The sequence below is a fragment of the Bufo gargarizans genome, chromosome 6 (genome assembly GCF_014858855.1).
Source record: "Bufo gargarizans isolate SCDJY-AF-19 chromosome 6, ASM1485885v1, whole genome shotgun sequence".
Classification (NCBI taxonomy): Eukaryota; Metazoa; Chordata; class Amphibia; order Anura; family Bufonidae; genus Bufo; species Bufo gargarizans.
In genome coordinates this window covers 296,983,011-297,003,328 of record NC_058085.1, presented here as the reverse complement: position 1 = coordinate 297,003,328, position 20,318 = coordinate 296,983,011, and the positions used below count along the sequence as shown (strand labels likewise).

The following is a 20,318-nucleotide window of genomic DNA, read 5'->3' as shown; positions in this document are numbered from 1 at the left end:
ATGCCGAACTATTAGGCTACATAAGTTTAAGGTATATAGGTAATAAATATTTCATTATAAAACACTTATTGTATAAAACTACTCCATCTTCACACACCACTTAGGTAATGTATAGCCTGTAGTTGTCATGCACTGAATTACAGTTTCAGAAAGATTATACGGTATATCGAAGAGCGTTGCATTCTTGGCTACAGAAACAAAGTCTAAACAAATGTAACTTTGAATAGTCCCTGTACGTTCAACGAACTTGACATAAATCAATAGTAGTGGTTGATATTTGGAACTCCTTAATACATCTTATCATAGAAAAATGCCTCTTTCTTCATGTATCAGGCTCTTTTATTTCATCCTCCCTCCTAAACTGTTCACTGACTGAATTCCCTGCTAAATCCATCTTGGGAGATAGGATGGACTTTCAGCACATTAAAAGGGTTCTCCAGGAATACTAAGATTTCACAAAAGGCCAGCAGCCTGCCAGATTCATACTTACATGCTCCATATCACTCCGGCCCTCTGTGCTGCCTCTGCTGTGTCCCTGTTCCAGCCCCTGGCTTGTTTTCTTCTGACGCTACATGGGCATGGTCACATACTCAGCTGCAGCCAATGACTGGCTTCAGAGGTGTAGTGCTGCGTGTGGCCACATCACTGCAGAAGCTAATTATTGGCTGCAGCAGAGCATGTGACCATGCCCATGTAGGACCGAAGAAAACGAGCCAGGGACTGGTACATAGACACAGCAGAGGTAGCCTTGAGGACTAGAGCAGGTAAGTATGAATCTTCTGCTTAGAGAGGCAGGCTGAGGGCACTCAGTATTCCTGAAAACCCCCTTTAGGCCTCTTTCACACAAGCGTTTTGTCTGCAATTGCGATCAGTTGTTCAGTTTTGTCCGCACGGTTGCAATGCGTTTTGATGCGTTTTTAACGTGCGTGATAAAAAACTGAAGGTTTACAAACAACATCTCTTAGCAACCATTTAATGAAAAAAGCACTGCATCCGCACTTGCTTGCGGATGAAATGCGTTTTTCACTGAAGCCCCATTCATTTCTATGGGGTCAGGGCTGCGTGAAAGACGCAGAATATAGAACATGCTGTTTTTTCACTGATGCGTGAAAAAAACGCTCATGTACATAGACCCATTGAAATGAATGGGTCAGGATTCAGTGCGGGTGCTAGGCGTTCACATCATGCATTGCACCTACGTGGAAAACTCGCTCGTGTGAAAGGGGCCTTCAAGTTTCAGATTACATGCTGCCCATAGAAGTCTCTGAAGAGAGGACTGTTGCAGCTAATAGTAAGTGTGTTTACTATCTCACAATTACTGCTCAGTACTTCTCTATGATCTATTCTGTGCTGCTGTTGCCTCTCTGTATATGAGAGAAAGACAAGAGAGCAGGATCTCCTCTTCTGCGTGCAGTATATGGGAGACATCAGAGCACCTACTCGACACCCATTAGAGCTCAGTCAACCAGTTACTGTACGCTTTTAGTCTACCTTAAGAAAAAATAAGTCGGGACCATTTTAAACACAATTTATTTTTGTTTTAAATAATCAACTAGATCATCCAGTGTTTGATTTCATACATTGTTATTAGAGCTATTATCAATGAATGCTGTTTTCATATGAATATAATCAACAAAAAGATTTCACCAAAACCCAAAAAAATAAAAATGCCCTTTTAAAACACAGCAGCATTTAACAACCTAATATTACACTGCTAGAATGAATACAGATGATTGGCTTTACTGAATAGAGTCTACATCTTTATAGCCAGTACACAATACAGTAAGGACTTTACATCATGTCGCCTGCCTAAGATCTAATTGTTCCTTTTTCAGTTTCCTTTTGTTCTTGGCTTAAGCACAACATCATCTCTAAAACCTCAAGCCATTGCCGCACCCTTGTAAAAGCAATACAGTAAGTGCCTGTGACTACGCACTACTGTACAATATATTATTATTTTCATTGTAAAAGTTCATGAAGGGGTTGGCAACAGCAATCCCATTAAATAAAGGGCTTGTGTCGATAGCTCTGATGTCGCTTTGTGTTCTAGTGTAGCTTTTCGCAAAGTTGAACAAAGGCTAAGTCAAAGTAAAGTGAGTGATACATGCACCAAAATATTAATCTGAAGAAAATGATTCAGGATAGCAGAAGTCCCTGTTTGTCGTGTACTGTTACACATTGCAGCAGAATTAAAGAAATTTGTGTAAAATCTGCTTGGCTTAGTTTTTTTTTTTTTCATATACAAACAATTGAATTGATAATATACAAGATTTGGTGAAGACGCACCCAGTATATACCCTATCGGTGAAGTATTGTCAGACACCTATCAGGTTATATGGTTATGTGAGTGATCTTCGGTTGGTAAGTAGTTACCAGGCGGTGCATTATTAACATGAGTTGTAGTCTTGTTAGAGTTTTATACAAGTGTCACTTATTTACAGCAAATCCATTGATGATTTATAAAAGAAAATCGAGAGCATTTTAGACCCCAGTTTTTGGGGTACATGTGAAATAAGGCGAACTGTTGCTTATTGAGTGATTATTGTGTCTTTCACGAGTCCATCCAAGGTCATCATCTTCGGTGGTGTCCCAGCTCCAGGAAAATCCGGATTCTTGAAGAGATGACGTTAACAGCATGGTATTTAATATGTACACTGCATTGTAAACTACACACTCCTTGACCCCATCCGAATGAAGGTGATTTCCCATGCTCTGTATAATTGGCTCATGCTAAAATAAAGGTTTCTTGCATAAAAAAAACCCATGCGGTTAATGTGTGGAAGCGGCAAACACACACTCTTTTGTTTGTTTTTCAGTGTTCTCCACTAATTAGTTTTTTCTTCTGAATACTGGCAGTATCCATTCATCCTGTAGGATAAAAGACAGAAAAATTAGCTTTTTGGGGTCAGGGATGACGGTGAGTACGCCCATCGCGCAAACCTATTCTAATATTTTTTGGCATATGTTGAGGAACAGTATATTTGGAATTTGGGCAATAGATTTTTTAAAGGGGTTGTGTCACTTCAGCGAATAGCATTTATCATGTACATAAAGTTAACCCAAGGCACTTACTGGCTGGCTGGATTCATTTTTCCATCACATTATACATAGCTCGTTTCTATGGTTACGACAACCCTGCAATCCAGTACCGGTGGCCGTGCTTGCACACTATAGGAAAAAGCACCAGCCTATGTGCGCTCCCACAGTCCCGGCCACCAGAGAAGCCAGCGCTTTTTCCTATAGTGTGCAGTGTAATGTGTGTAGTGTGTAATAAGTATTTTGTGACGACTTCCATCAATATATTCAAAAAAATTACATGAATATGCGATTAATTAAGTTGCGTTACGGAAAACAACTATTTGGTTTAGAAGGAGTAAAAATATTAAGGATAATATAGTAATGGCTCATTTAGGAATCTGAACAATAACTAACAAGTAGATCCTATCTCTAAGGGTAATTTTAACTGTGGTACATGTTGACATTAAGGCTCTATTACACCTGTAGATAATCGTGAAGATCATTGTGTTATGTGCACATATTTTTGGGCTTTATTTTTTTGTGTCAAAAAATGTAATGTGCTTTTACAAGTTTATTTGCTGCTTTTGTAGCTTTAATTGCAAAATTTTATACAGCCATTTTTTCAACTTAGAAAGGCCTGTGGGGAACATAATGCCATAGCCAGAACATACTACGTTTTAACGAAAATGCCTAAACCTCAAAACTGCAAGGCAAAAAATGCCATAAAAAAGAAAACATGTTGTCAATTGTGCAGTGAATTTCATAATTTACTATGAACTTTAAAGTAACTTCTGTTTATGTTAAAATGCAAAAAAGAAAAAGCCCCCTCCTTGCTATAAAAAAAAAAGACTACGGGGGAGATTTACTGAGATTTACTAATTCTATAGATGGCATCAACTAAGTGGGCTCAGGTTGGATGACAGATCTGGTGCAGGGAAAGACACTTTTCTCTCACTCTATAACAACTATTGGTTGGTTCACTTTGTGACTGAATTTTACACCAGACTTGTGTTGCAATTTTGTTGCATATAAGGACATAACTCTTTTACAGTAAGCCAGGTTCTTGTTGAACTATGTGCATAGAATTTATGTAAACCTAGATGTGCCATGGGTGACATTTATGCCAGTGCACTCACATTAGTAAATGTGAGCTCGTATATGACAGCAGCCTAAATGTTATAGCTTTTGCTACGGATGCTTTCTAGAGGATCCTTGTCAAGGCCCCAAGGAACCCAAATTGGGAAACACAGATTTGGCCTTGTTGCTCATAGCAATACATCACTGAGCAGCTTTCAATTTTCCAGGGCAGTTGAAGAAATGAATACTGAGCTCTGATTGGTGAGTTTTCTCTCTATAGAGAATCCAAACATCTTTGGTCTTGCTCTGAGATTTAAAGTGTACCTCCAAGCAAACTTGTCTGCCTGATCTGATATTAGACATGGATAGATGCTGGGCTAGGCAGCGCAGATGTCAAGGCAGCTGTACAACATCCAGTGAGTATCGTACTTGGGTCTTATCCTAATTAATAGGACTCAGCCATGATACTAACTATGCATCTTATGGTTACCAGTGTGCAGTGGTGTCTATCCATGCCGATGTCAGATTGGGTAAGAAAGTATGCCTGGAGGTACACTTTATCCAATGGAAACTCCATCAATGTAAAGTTGTTTTAGACATTTCCGGTGATGAGAATGTAAGCAGGACCTATCTGGTTTGGCACTACTATTTGTCAGAAGATTACTTATGGGTGCATTTTGTAAGCCAGTGCCTAATTTTTTGTGTAAGATCACATTGGACAGGTTTTTCACCTGCATGTATCTGTGTATTTCCCATAGTTATATTAAGTTATCATCCGATTGTGAGGTTCTTTAAAATATGGTATTATGCCAATTACACTCCTCAATATTAAAATTGTAACCCCAAAAAGTAACAGTCATGGAATTATGGAAATCACAAGGTCGATAGAGATGTTAATAATATGCAAATGATGAAAAAATATTAAAGAAAAAAAATCTCGATTTTTTTTCGCAGCAAATCAAATTTTACCTGAAATTCGGATCAAAGTTGACTTTGTGGACTTCAACTTGCTCAACACTACCTTTTACTTGCCTTTCTTGGTGTTGCAATTTCAATATTGTGAGTATTTGCATATCTGGCATAGTGCATTTAGCTATGGACAGAATGGGCAATAACTGAATAGTTGGATTCATCTTTACTACTGACCTGAATCACAATGGTATTAAGAATAACTTTTCTTCTCAATGTGTCTGACCTCCTTCTTGGTCTTCACTTTATGCCCATCATTCTAGAATTTAAATGATTGTGAATGGTTATAGATAATTCAATGAAAATGATTAATACTAATATTTTTTTTTTTTTCATTTTTCTTTAAAACTGAAAGTCAAGTATTGAGGCACAACAGATGTATTTATACTATAATTCCACCCAATGGCTTGTAGAGGACCTTTCCCTCTGAGCAATCTGTCCATAAGTTTCTGAAGGGCTCAAGGTCAACCCTAAACCAGAGGTTGGGTTCTCACTCTGGCGGACATTTACAGTAGGCCTTCTGGTGGAATTAGATTTTGAATTTAGAAAGATTAGTACAACAAACAAATGCAATTCTAGCAAAAAATATTATAGGCTTCAAAACAAGACATGGGGCAAGAATAAGATTCATGTGTTAAATAATGTAAAATGTATAAACCAAAAGTCACGCAAAATCTTTTTAAAGGGAATCTGTCAGCAAGATATTGGCCTCTCACATTACTTGTGTTGTTCTTTTACGAGTCCTCAGAGAAAATCATCTATATTCTCTACTCCTACCATATGATGATTAGCTCTGTCAATTCAAGGAGGATGGCTTTCTTCCTCTGAATCAAATTAGCCATCCCCAAAGCCCACCCCTTGCCTGTTGATTTACCTTTTCTGTCACAGACATCATCATCCCCTCACCTCCAGTGGGGATGTTCACTATGATATGAAATGTGGACTGGGGGGATCTGGATGTGATTAACTTGACTCATAAGAAGAAAGACCCAACTTTCTTGACTTAAAAGTGCTAATTAGCAGACAGCAGGAGTGTGGAATAAAATAGTTTTTCATTGCATTTAGGATTCAGAAGATCTTTAAAAGGACTCCATCGGGGACAACATAATAGGATTGATAAGGTAATGCAATGTGAACCATAATCTTACTGACAGGTTCCCTTTTAGTGTTAACCGGAGCAAATTCCAGTCAAACCTCCATTATAGAACAAATGAGTTACCTGGAATACTTACCTAACAGCCCTTCTCAACCATATCAGCTACATGCTGCTGGAAGGAGTCTGGATAATTTCTAGTTTGCCCTAGACCTTTGTTGTTTTAGTTTTTACTGTTAAACATAATGCAACACAAATGCATAATACACTATTAATGTATCGCACCACAACACTTTAAGCTATTTATGTAGCCGTTCTAATACATTTACTGTTAGAGTTAATCCACCATGACAGCTATAGTAACCGTGCTGTTGACAACTGCTTCATCTGTAGTTCATAGTTAGCCGAGGGCCGCTGTGCATGAACTTCTTAGGGGGCATTAATGAGAGTAAGACCAATGTCAGATGAGTTTAATACAGATGCAGAATTAAATCTGTGTTATGGTCACAAGTCATGCTAAACCCATGAGTCCTTTGACACAAACTGACCAAATAGATCCCTATGGTGCTGCCAGTTCCTATGGGTCTGGTCTCATGGTTTCACTGGGACTGACAGCCATGATGCTGTCAGTGCAGATCATTATATCTGTGGTCAGGCCAGAATTTGGAGCATTAATATGGGCACTTGTATTATGCTTATGTAAAACTGGACTAAGGGAGAGTTCCCTTTATAAAATCCCTCAATAGTGGGTCAATCCACTAGTAATTATAAGCCATGGGAACTATTAGCATAGTCCTCGCCTGATGTGTAGTAGGAAGACGGAAACATTACACATATTATTTTAAATTTTTTGGTGGTAGGCGTGGGCCCAATGTTTAGAGGACCTCTGTGCAGTTGCACATACTGTATGTCTGCTTTTGAAGGTAGGCAAACTTATATTTGCACAAGACCAGTGCTAGTGCTGTATAACATACAAGTGCCAGTATGATGGCAGCTTCTTCGAAACTCACCAGTTATACAAGAAATCACTGTTTATGTTGCCGGTACCATATATCTGCAGGCAGTTTTATGTCCTCCTTTGATACAGTTATTGCAAAATTGCAGAACTATCACAATTTTACAAAAACTGCCAAGATTTTACAGAACCATAGTAGTTTTTAGCCACGTTCATGTGATAGTTGTGGCAACATCAAGACAAAAGCTGGCACGTGTGAATCCACCTGAAGACTGATAAGTGAGGTATGACACAAAGTTTAATACAAACCACTCGTCTTACGACATTAAAACTGGCACACAACAAGGCATGGATCAACACAACAGACAAAATTACTTGCCCCAACCATTACAGTTCCACCAACTTTTTTCTCCTGTGGAACCACAACCCGTCTCACGATTTTCCTTGTCACCTGGGAGAAGCACGAACATTGGCTTTGTATGGGGTTCAGTATTCAAAAGATTCACACCACAAGAAGCCGACTGTGGGAACACTTCCCAAATTAACGTAGGACATAGAAGAAAAAATTACTTTTCTGGTGATAATGTTGCCTTCTTCATCTGTGTATTGTTCTTCAGTAACAGATTCAACGGGAATGTTTTTAACTTCCTCCCCCTAGAGAGTGTCAGATTTATTACATCAATCATATATCAATCTGAATTTCCTAAGCACAGCACGCCAGGCATGCGGGGTAGGAGGATAATAAGCCTTTAGGAACCATGCTACAAGTGGGTGAAACTGGCCATAAGCAAGGTTTAGTATAAAGAAACATTGTTTCCTATTTATTGCAAATTGTAAAGTGTATCTCAAATATATTGCAGCAAATGGCAGGCAATGAACAGACCTTATTTAATTTAGTCATAAATATCATGATCAACTGGAAACTTTTACAGTTGATCAACTCTTGGATCAATGGTGAATGGCGAAAATAAATTACACCCCATACAGTCGTCATTTGCTGCAGTTCTAAGTAACTATAATATGGAAAAGTAAAAGTATAAATTGTCTAAGGCCACTGGCAATGGGTCATTTTTTAAGGTTCTCCATATACTGTATTATAAAAAACTTTTGAACATGAGATATGTTTGTTGTTGCACTTGATCACATGAATGGAGCTGAGCTCTCGTGGACAAATAGTAGCGCTGTCTTCGGAAACAAAGCAAATCCTTTGTTCTTCTTTCTGACAATACAGTTAAAGGGTCTTTCCAACTGTAGGGAAAGACATAGCATTTTGCTAGGATTTGCCATTGTATCCTCATTGGTAACAGTCTGATTGGTAACTGGTCCTTAGTTAGTAGGAGTCAGTCTCCACTCACAATGCCTTGTAGGGCTAGCTTAGCCGAGCGTAATGATACATTTCACTTAGTAATGCTTTGCTTCATTCTGGAGAAAAAATACTTTCCAAATGAGCAGTTGAGTGCACTGAGGGCGGGCCCAAGCTGCTCTGTGCATCCTTGTTCTTCCAGCTTCCTCTGCCAGTCCCTCCCTCTCCTTTATTGACATGGCCAAATTCCTGCATAGTCATCTTGTCTGGCCCTGTTAATCAAGGGAGGGAGAGAATGTCCGAGTAAGCAGGGGAAGCAAGGGTGCACAGAGGGGCTTGGGCCGCCCTCAGTGCACTCAACTGCTTATTTGGAAAGTCCTTTTTCTTCAGAATGAAGCAACAGGTCACTAAGTGAAAGGTATCATTACATTCATCTGCACTAGCCCTACAAGGCATTGGGCACAGTTTAGCTGTAAGTTTCCTAATAACAAACTCTGTATAAGTGCTGTAGTTTTTCCTCTGCACAGTGATGCTCCGGGCCACCTTCTGCACAAGCATCGGCAATACAATGCCATTTACTTGAATGATGTTGTGTTGCAGTGCCTTCCACAGCAGATGGCAGGAGCAGCACTGTGCAGTAGAAATGTAGCGGGGGTATCAGTCCCTTAATTCTTTTGATGGTCAAGAGTCCCAGGGGTCAGCCCTACACCCATTAGATTTTTACAGCATATCTAGAGACAATTCATTAGCATCTTTTCCAGTCTGGAAAACAACACATCAAACTTACATGCAACCTTAATATTTTACAAAATTTTTACTGCAGGCACAACATTTTTTTTTTTCTGTTCAATGTTGTGTTAGCCCAACCTGTTTCTCATCTTTGTTTTTATTATTTTCTTCCTCTTCTCCATTATACACCCTACAATCCACATAAACATGCACAGAAGCTAAGGTTCAGATCCTGATAAATCTGGCTTCTGCTAACCATGCTCAAAAAGAGAAGCCTTCTATAAACCAAACTGAACAAAAGGAATTCAGGTGGGAGGACAGCGAAGGGAATCATCACTGGTTGGAAAGAAGGAATCCTCAGGGCAAGGAGGAATAGTGCACCAATTTCACAACTAAAATTACAAACCGGAATCCCAAAAAGTTGGGACACTAAACAAATTGTGAATAAAAACTGAATGCAATGATGTGAAGATGGCAAATGTCAATATTTTATTTGTAATAGAACGTAGATGACAGATCAAACGTTTAATCCGAGTAAATGTATCATTTTAAAGGAAAAATGCGTTGATTCAAATTTTCACGGTGTCAACAAATCCCCAAAAAGTTGGGACAAGTAGCAATAAGAGGCTGGAAAAAGTTAATTTGAGCATAATGAAGAGCTGGAAGACCAATTAACACTAATTAGGTCAATTGGCAACATGATTGGGTATAAAAAGAGCTTCTGAGAGTGGCAGTGTCTCTCAGAAGCCAAGATGGGTAGAGGATCACCAATTCCCACAATGTTGCACAGAAAGATAGTGGAGCAATATCAGAAAGGTGTTACCCAGCAAAAAATTGCAAAGACTTTGCATCTATCATCATCAACTGCATAACATCATCCGAAGATTCAGAGAATCTGGAACAATCTCTGTGCGTAAGGGTCAAGGCTGTAAAACCATACTGGATGCCGGTGATCTCCGGGCCCTTAAACGACACTGCACCACAAACAGGAATGCTACTGTAAAGGAAATCACAGAATGGGCTCAGGAATACTTCCAGAAACCATTGTCAGTGAACACAATCCACCGTGTCATCCGCCGTTGCCAGCTGAAACTCTACAGTGCAAAGAAGAAACCATTTCTAAGCAAGATCCACAAGCTCAGGCGTTTTCACTGGGCCAGGGATTATTTAAAATGGAGTGTGGCAAAATGGAAGACTGTTCTGTGGTCAGACGAGTCACGATTCGAAGTTCTTTTTGGAAATCTGGGACGCCATGTCATCCGGACCAAAGAGGACAAGGACAACCCAAGTTGTTATCAACGCTCAGTTCAGAAGCCTGCATCTCTGATGGTATGGGCTTGCATGAGTGCGTGTGGCATGGGCAGCTTGCATGTCTGGAAAGGCACCATCAATGCAGAAAAATATATTCAGGTTCTAGAACAACATATGCTCCCATCCAGACGTCATCTCTTTCAGGGAAGACCCTGCATTTTTAAACAAGATAATGCCAGACCACATTCTGCATCAATCACAACATCATGGCTGCGTAGGAGAAGGATCCGGGTACTGAAATGGCCAGTCTGCAGTCCAGATCTTTCACCTATAGAGAACATTTGGCGCATCATAAAGAGGAAGGTGCAACAAAGAAGGCCCAAGACGATTGAGCAGTTAGAGGCCTGTATTAGCCCAGAATGGGAGAGCATTCCTATTTCTAAACTTGAGAAACTGGTCTCCTCGGTCCCCAGACGTCTGTTGAGTGTTGTAAGAAGAAGGGGAGATGCCACACAGTGGTGAAAATGGCCTTGTCCCAACTTTTGGGGGATTTGTTGACACCATGAAATTCTGATTCAACATATTTTTCCCTTAAAATTGTACATTTTCTCAGTTTAAACTTTTGTTCCGTGATTTATGTTCTATTCTGAATAAAATATTAGAAGTTGGCACCTCCACATAATTGCATTCAGTTTTTATTCACGATTTGTATAGTGTCCCAACTTTTTTGGAATCCGGTTTGTATGATTTCCTATACCAAAATGTAGCTGTTTACTCATTGCCCGTGATTCCTCAAAGTTGTAAAGCACCAGATTCTGCTCCATGTTCCAATATATACCAGTAAATACTAATATATATCCTACTGATGATGTCAATTAAACTGCATAACTTATGGATGTGTTCGGTGATAATTAAAATCAATAGAAAATGTTTTAATATCAATTAATAATAACCGTAATACAATGGAGCAAAAAAATAAATAAAAATATATTGAAAGTTTAGAACCTCCATATATCAATGCCAGGAAGTTTGGCCAATTAATATATGCATTGTAAAGCCTTAGTTTGTCCAGTGATAAATTAAAATAAAGTGTTACAACATGCTTAATAGCAAACATCCAAGCTATCAGAACTGAAAACTCATGCCGGTGCCGGGAGTCAGCTGTACTCGGTACCTTGTAAATCAGCCGTCGCCGAGTAATTTTTGTAGTGATTCTTCGTTCCTCATCTGAACTCGACCCACTCTCATATTCACTGTCACTAGAATCCTGATAAATGCATTTTAGGCATGTTTTACCAGAAGACTTAAAAGAAAAAGAAATATTTTTATCTATGAAGCCAGAAAGTGATATTGAGGGTCTTCGAGTGATGGCGGACATCTTTGTTTTCCAGTTTGGTGATTAGTAGTTGTGGGTGCTCCTTATAAGGCTGTGAAATGTAATATGTGTAACCACTTTGTGAGAGGAACTCTGGACCGATAACTTCTACGCTTTATGAAGACCCAATATTTGTGAGTCTCTACATTGGTAGTACCACATTTACAGTGATTATTAGAGATGAGCTAGGTTCTCTAATATTCCATTTGGCTGCTTCACCGAATTTTACAAAAAAATTTGCTTTGTGACGAATTACTTCATCACGAAGTGCATTTCTTTGTAAATAGCGGGTGCAATGAAAGGGAATGGTGATTGCACTGTTCCCCCATCATTGAACCCCTCAGATGGCTTGTTCATCACTGATCGCGGCATCTGAGATCCATATTAAAGCATTTTACTGTTTGCAAATAATAAAAAAAATTAAGGAAATCATACTTATCTTATCCATTTGATTGCAAAGAGTCCCCCGCAGCCATCTTGCTTGAAGATCCAGCACAAAATCTTGTGCAGCGCGTGATGACGTCATCAGAGCGGCCGGCGTGGTGACATCATACGTCACCGCACATGAGATTTCGCATTGGGATCTTCAAGCAAGATGGCAGCGGAAGCCTCTTCGCACCCAAATGGATGAGGTAAGTGTGATTACTTTTATTTTTACTGCCATTACCACAAAGCATAACATTTTTATTTTAACCTGATATTTGGATCGAAGTCCACTTCGATTCACTTAATACTAGTGATTATTGACATTATCCAGCTAAGTGGACTATCCATTAGCGTAGGTAACAACTGGTCTATCACATTTGTAGGTCACATAAGAAATTACTTTATTAATGTCTAAGATCAGACTGTGCAATAGATCTAACTCCATGAACAATATCAAATTTGGTCAATGAAAAATATATTTTCTTTATTTTGTTTTATGCAAGTGGCAAGGGCTTTGAGTCATTTTGCCACTGTAAATTGAAATTCCATAGGTGATCAGGAGGTGCTGTTTTTACTAAACTAGAATTTCTCGTTGTTTCTAAATCAAGTATCCTTAAGATTTTACAATATTGCTCAAAACCCTATTATTTCAGTGCTTAGTAACTGGTATCACTTCCTTGATTCATGTTGGAAGTGGTAAGAGAATACAATGCAGCATAGTGCCTTGCTTAATAAGAGGTGAGCTTCTGACAGCAATATGAAATTGTGAATTCAGCTTTGAGCTATAATATATGACTTTGGATGTAGTTACAAACTTTTTATGGGGTTATTTCTGTACATACAATTACAATTCGGCTTCAGAGGTTTCACAATGAGTTAAAGAGCATTGTTCTGAATCTTATTTGTCGTGAAAAATACGTGGCTTATGGTTTTCATAATATATTTTCACTAGACCTTTTGATCTAGAAAGATTTACCAGTACACGCTAGCTATGCAACAACTGAATCGAACTGTACCTTTTCATAAGATGTTCCTTCTCCATGGGCTGAAGGCTTGGATTTTCCTTCCTCCAAGCCAGTCCGTTTTGCACTAATGGGCAGTGAGCTCTTATGCTCTCCAATTACTGACTTGCTTGTCATCTCTGGAAATTTCTGATGTCCTACTGACGGTGTTGTCTGTTCCACTTTGCCTTGGAATATTTTTGGTTTCTGTTTTTCGTTCAGTTTCACAGGTTCTTTCTCCGGACATCTGGAACTCGTTTTACCTTCTGTTACTGACTCAGAAGGACTAACATTAGAGCCCAGTCTTCCTACTTCTCCCTTGAGATATGAGGTAATTGACTCATGGCTAAGAAATGGCAAAGAAAGTAACAGATTTATTATGCAATACTGCGTGCAATCCAAGTGCACAAAAACAAAAAAATTATTGTATATTGTTTAATATTTATAAATGTGACACCTTACATTATACTGACTATTGAGGATAATGAATAAAGTAGGATTCCTAAGCAATATTTTTAACTGGGATCGACTTTAAAGATCACGTCAGCCTGTTCCACCTTATTAAACCAAGCATAATCCTGACTGGGTTGATCCTGCTAAGTAAAGCAGTTCCTCATTTATGTTTCTAGGTTGCATCATTCCTGAGCAAAATAACTGTTTATTCATACAGTATTCAATTAGGCCCTCTGAGTACCTGAGCTCTTCCTCTCTGCACTGTCCCTTTCATTGTCAAAGGCCAGGCATCTCGATAGACCCTGTAATCTTGCACCTGCATCGCAGTCTACACTATCGGCACATGCACAGTAGATCTGCTTCCTGAGCAGTGTGGATGACTACTGCGTATTCGCCGATGACAATTCTCCACCCAAATTAAGCCAAGCCTGTCCTCTTCCGGGTGTTTTGCTGGGGAAACAGAGGCTGATGCATTCCACAAGCACTCTAATGTAGACTATGGCACAACTGTGAGATTGCAAGCCAGATGCCCAGTGCTTTCATGTCAATCAAAGGGACAGAGAAGTGGAGGAGCTCAGGTGCTCCGAGGGACTTGGATTAACCACTAGGTACACCGAAAGGATGAATTTACATATTAATTTAATGTTATTTCACTCAGGAATGGTGCAACATAGGGACATAAGTGTCAACCCTTTAATCGGGTTGATCCAGTTGACAGATTCTCTTTTTAGTACCAAAGTTGAGTCATTATGAAATTGTAGGCCATCTTGTTTACATTCTCCTAGGCACAGGAGCAAGATTAAATGGCTGAACCATCATTTATATTATGTACGGCCACTATTACTGTTTCTGCATCTTTCACAGAGCTGCATGGTACGGCAGCATGCATACAAGGACAAAACACCATACAACTTCTTCACAAAGTAGAGGTGTTGATGAGAAGTAGACCCCGTGCTGCCAATTTTTGGGATCCCATCAGCCCAACTCTCACCCACATATTCTGTGGATAGGTGATAAATGTTCATGATTGGAATAACCCTTTAATCTAAAAAAACAACTAAAAAGCAATTGAATAATATAAACATGCATGAAATAGCAGACTTTATAAAAAAAAAATTGGCTTTAGGCAAGCTTTTCTAGAAGTGGTCACACCACAGGTTGTATGAACCCAATAAATGTATTTCTTTGTCCATTTCAAAAGTCGTAGTTATACTAAGTATTTTATATTGCATAAAGTGTATTCTTCCTTTCTGCATTGAATCATGCAATTAACCAATGAAATTATTTTCTTTATTTTGTGTTCATTAACTAGCGGTAAATTGAGACATACCTGTCATCCAATCGCTCTAACAGTTCACTATTGAGTTTCCGCTCAGGCATTGATTGTTCCACATGAATGCTTGTTGCTTCTGTTCGCCAACCTGCAATTGAAGACATTTCTTGTTCTGCTTGTTCAACATTTTTGAGGATGGCCTGAACCTTCTCCTCAGTCATCTCCTCTGACTCAACCTCTTCAAGATGAAGATGCTTAAAGAGTAATTTAAGCCTTTCTTCAGTGATCTCCTCCTCAGGACCAGATGTGCTTCTCTCAAGATGGTCAGATACTTGTGCTCTTTCAATCAGTTTTTGTTCTTTGTATTGAACAGACTTGTCAACTTCGATGTAGCTACCTTGATTTTGGGGATCATCATCCAACTTTATATCTTCAAATTTTACTCGATGAATGGCCATTTCATAAGAAGCATCAGGACTGTGAATTAAATAGTCCGGTCTGCTGTCATCTAGAGAAGTGTCTTCTGCCACCACCACTGGTGGTGCAGCTGAAATATCTCCATTTCCCTGTTGGGTTACTAACACGTCACTCAGTCTACTAGGAGTTCTAAGGGGTGACTCTACACTAGAATTATCGCTAAAGAAATCATCTTGGTGAAGGGGGGTAGGAGGCACATAACGCAAACCAGTGGGAGTTTCCAGTTCCACTTCAATGGTAGGATAACCTGAGGAAAACAGTACACTGACCTGAATGAAATGGATTTATGAAACAACAAAAATATAATACAAGCACTATGATATGATAAAATGACTGAAGACAGGAACATGAAATATTAGTATACTAAAATTAAAAGTTTTGACTGTGAATAGTGTTAATGTTAGTTTGTATGCTGACATCTCCCCACATATTTAAGGTCTTATGCAACCCTAAAAGTTAACATCTTTTTTTTCTTATTTTATTGGTGAAGTGAATAGACCAGTGCATCTGGAAACCAAACTATTCCACACTGGCATACAATAAAAGACTACAGAGCATTTTAAAGCAAGAAGCTAAATCTAAAGGGAAGACATAGTACAGGAAAGGTCTCCTATAAGAATATTTCAGGTATAGTAACTATAAGTGGATGAGTAGAATATGATGAATAAGGTGGCCTTGGAGAATGAAGAGAATTTGTTGTCATGGGTAAGATCAAAAACACTGAGAAAAAGGAAAAGAAATAGTAATAAGCCATGGAGGACATATATATAGCTATAATGAGCACAGTCATGTTACATGATGAATAGACAATGCAATAGATGCAACAGATATTGTAAAATGACCACTTGAATTAAAGCTTTAAAAGAGAATCTGTCACCAAAATGCAATTCATCCCTGTTGCCAAAACTGTTTTAGACTAATATACTTTGTAATATACTTTGTATATATTTCTAGATCAAAATTGTGTTTAATTATTTGTTAAATTGTACCTCCAGTATAGCCTAAAAACTTCACAGTGCTCTTATGCAGCCTTTGTGAAGCTTTTACCTCAAATCCATTTATGCTGAAGACATATTTTTCCTCTTAATTCACTAGCAGGAAATTAGCAGTGTCTGCCCTTTCACAGATATAGATGATATGCAGCCTAGTGATCAGTCTACTGTGTATACTAGTTTATCTTACTCTTGCTACTGGTCTTTCCACCCCTTACCACTGTTGTTACATTCCCATGGTGAAACCCCTATCCTACAGCGGAGAATGCCAGCTCTAATGAATGCAGAGGCTGCTGTAATCACAGGATGTCATTAGCTGCGAAGCTCTCTCTGTAGATAGGCAGCTTTTAATTATCTGTTTGGGTAAGATAGTCAAGTTATTTTAGTTACATCTCAATTTTATTGTATCTATCAATTTATTTGCTACTTCAGCTCACATCAGAAGGAAGGAAGTACAGTGCAGCAGCCTGAAGTACAGCCTTTAAATGAATGAAACTATCAAATTTGAAGGTTGTAAGTGGATCACTGGTGGTACACTTTAACATATATACCTCTATCCAGAAACCCAATAAATATGGAAAGCAATATGGAAAGCCTTAAAAGACTAAACATGTAAAAGGTGAATATTCTACTGAAAATATATTATAATTATTGATTCTAACATGCAAACAGTGACAGGTGCTCTTTTAGTGAGTTTGTAGCAGAGGTAGAAAATATGGACCAGTGGAAATACTTGCAGATACTCTGGAACTGGAAAATAAATGTATATTGTTGGATGGATATCTTATCCCCTTCAGGATATGTCATTCTCAAAAATCTCCCTACTTGGTATTGGGTTTGCATTAAAGGCTTGCTTTATGCATATTTGGCAATGCACAATCAATCACATGCATTTTTTTTTGTCATACTAAAACAATATTGCAATAAAGCAACATATGTCATCATATAATACTTGCATTTAGCTAATGGCTTAGAATATAGAAAACTGTACAAATGTTAGTTTTTATAACTATATAATATGATAATAAACATATTATTTGTTCTAGGTGAATTAGCTGATTGTCTTCAATTGAAAGAGCATTAGACTTGTAGTCTGGTCTTGATGAGGTGTAAAAGATTCAGAGGAGAGACAGGAACGGTGACGCTCAGTCATTACGCATGCAGATTCAAGCTGGTTAAATAAGAAGATGATATGAAACTGCAAAGGGCAAAGCGCATTTCGCAAGCGTGCATTCAGAATAAGTGTTATGACAAGAATTTTCATATCAAGGTTAAAATCACATTGTGCTTCAAACTTAATACAGTTATTATTCTACACAAGTGCCCCCCTGGGCACCAAACCTGACTTACAGTCCTCCGTGAAGGTTTACACCCATCGTTTTTATGGTTAGAACATATCAGCTGTTCTCTCTTTCTTAATATTTACCATTTATTTTATAAATTTTATTTTTTAAGTAACCACCCTCCACTTTATCCTCTTGACTCGGGACCTCCACTATCTAAGAGGAAAGCATTAGCAGGGAAGCTTGGGCAAAGGCTATTTTAAAAGTAAATGTCCTCATTTCACACCATTTTGATTTTTTAACCTGATAAGTCCAAAATTTTGAGCTGATTAATTTCTTAACATATTTAGGTCCAAATCTTCTGCAGAGACATAGGGAGGACTTACAGCATACTGTCTTATTACTGAGTTAAATATCCTAAGCTCTCCATCGTGGTGACTGAAAGCAGTGAGAATTGTATCATTTAAAGAGGACCTTTCACCATTCCTGACATGCCTGTTTTAATAGCTCCATGCATTCCCCATGTAGTAGCAATTCTGGAGCATCTATTCCTATGACTCTATGTTGTGCCATTCCTTTATTATTTCTACTAGAAGTTATGAATTGCTATTAGCCTTCAGTAAGGGTACAGAGGGGAGGTAACCAGTTGGGGTGTGTACCTGCACAGATTGAAAATGACAGCACTGATTGGATAGAGTGAGTCTGTGCAGGTACACTCCCCAACTGGTTACCTCCCCTCTGTACCCTTACTGAAGGCTAATAGCAATTCATAACTTCTAGTAGAAATAATAAAGGAATGGCAGAACATAGTCATAAGAATAGATGCTTTAGAACTGTTATTACATGGGGAACGCATGTAGCAATTAAAATAAGCATGTCAGGAGTGGTGAAAGGTCCTCTTTAAAGCAGTCTTTCAGGCTCCTGATATTGATAATATATGCTCATTAATATTCAATCGATGAGGGACCAACACCCTGCACCCCCACGATCAGTTGTTTCCTGCAGCCATTGGTGTTGGAACTAGCGCTTTGAAAGGAACAAAAAGTACAGCTTCATTCAAAGTGTAGTGGCTGTGCCAACTTACTGCAACTTTGCCCCCATTCACTTCAGTGGCAGCTGATCTGCAGTACCCAGCACGACCACTACACTTTAATTGGAGCTGTGCTTTCTGTTCCATTCAAAGTTCTAGTTTCAGCGCCAGAGGCTGCAGGGAACGACTGATCATGAGGGTGTAAGGTGTTGGACCGTCCCTGATTGGATTCTAATGACCTATCCAGAGGATAGGTCATTAATATGAGGCGCCTGGAAAACACTTTTTACTCTATTGGGGGTATTTATTACATTTGGGGAATATCAAATCAATGGGGGCCCCGATACTCAGCACCCCCACTGATCAGCTGTTACCTGCAGCTATGGTTCCAGGAAGAAAACAGTGTATGGAGCCAGGAAACCACATTTCTGTACACTCTGTAGTGGTCGTTCTTGGGTACTGCAGCTCAGCTTCTATTCAAGTGAATGGAAGCTGAAGTGTCCTGGTTCCATACATGGTTTATTCATGGCTGCAGTAGGCCATCTATATCTTAGTCCCAGAAAATCATTTTAAGATATTTCATATACCAGGACTCTTAATAAATTCGGTCCATCTTCTGGTAGTTTGAGCTGCAGAAAAACAAATCTGTCCTAGATATGGGTTGGTGTAGATTTTTGCTATAATTTATAGAAGTTTCTGATTTAAAGCTTTCTTTTGTATGAATTGTGGTCTACCCATATAATTTAGGATTTGATTATAACATTTATGTGGTGCATCGTCTCCCGCATTTCTTACTGTCTAGTGTTATTTTCTTGGGTGTTTTTTACTTTTCTGTCAGTTGGGTATAATATTGTTAATTATAACATTGGTATTCTTTTGTATTCGATTCAGCTATCAAGCAGAATTTTGGAAATTTGCTTGAATCAATAGGAATTGTAGGTTTTAAATTCTTCTAACTCATACATATATTTTTGCTCCCATGCATTAACATTTTAAAACTATACTTAACAGGAATGATTAGTTATAGAAGAATTTTTTTTATCGGCAGAAAGAATGTGAGTGGAATTCGATCCAAATTTTAGGATAAATTCGATTCGCCTTAAAGCCGAATTTCCTCGTGCTTCGTGTAAGCGAATCGATTTAACCTGAAATAGTATAAAAAACAAAAAAAATTCATTATTACCTCCTCCATTTGCTCGCGATGGGCCGCCAGGCAACATCTTGATTGAAGAACTCGGCCGAAATCCCCTGCCGGCATGATGGCGTAATCTCCCGTCGTGTGAGATTTCACGCCAGTTCGTCAAGCAGAATGGCTGGCCCGTCACAAGCAAATGGATGCGGTAAGATTAACATAAATTTTTTAAATTAATTTCACACTGTTTTTACACTCAGATGACGCGATCATGTATGAACGCGCCATCTAAGGGGTACAATGACGGGGGCGGCGCTATTGCAGCTCCCTGTCATTGCACCCACTACTTACAAAAAAAATGCGCTTTGTGACGAAGTAATTTGTCACAAAGCAAATTTTTTCTGTGACATTCAGCGAATTCGCTGAATCGAACTTTTGAAAAATTCGCTCATCTCTAAATGTGACCACTGGAATGTTATGC

The 20,318-nt window shown here is 38.7% G+C and overlaps 1 protein-coding gene across 7 annotated transcripts in view; it reads right to left on the bottom strand.

The window, feature by feature from the left end:
- Positions 1 to 1,513: 1,513 nt before the first annotated feature.
- ANK3 (ankyrin 3) overlaps positions 1,514 to 20,318 on the bottom strand; it is a 695,467-nt gene continuing 676,662 nt past the window's right edge. For 6 of the 7 annotated variants that reach the window (XM_044296177.1, XM_044296180.1, XM_044296181.1 and 3 more), the window contains 3 exons: positions 14,981 to 15,647; positions 13,213 to 13,543; positions 11,119 to 11,698 (listed from right to left, as the gene is read on the bottom strand). In XM_044296177.1, coding sequence (XP_044152112.1) covers positions 11,285 to 11,698; positions 13,213 to 13,543; positions 14,981 to 15,647 — 1,412 coding nt within the window. In that variant the 3' untranslated portion in view covers positions 11,119 to 11,284. Of the gene's footprint in view, positions 2,869 to 5,241; positions 5,324 to 7,491; positions 7,564 to 7,682; positions 7,767 to 11,118; positions 11,699 to 13,212; positions 13,544 to 14,980; positions 15,648 to 20,318 lie in introns of those variants that run through there. The other variant, XM_044296175.1, reaches the window with a different exon arrangement.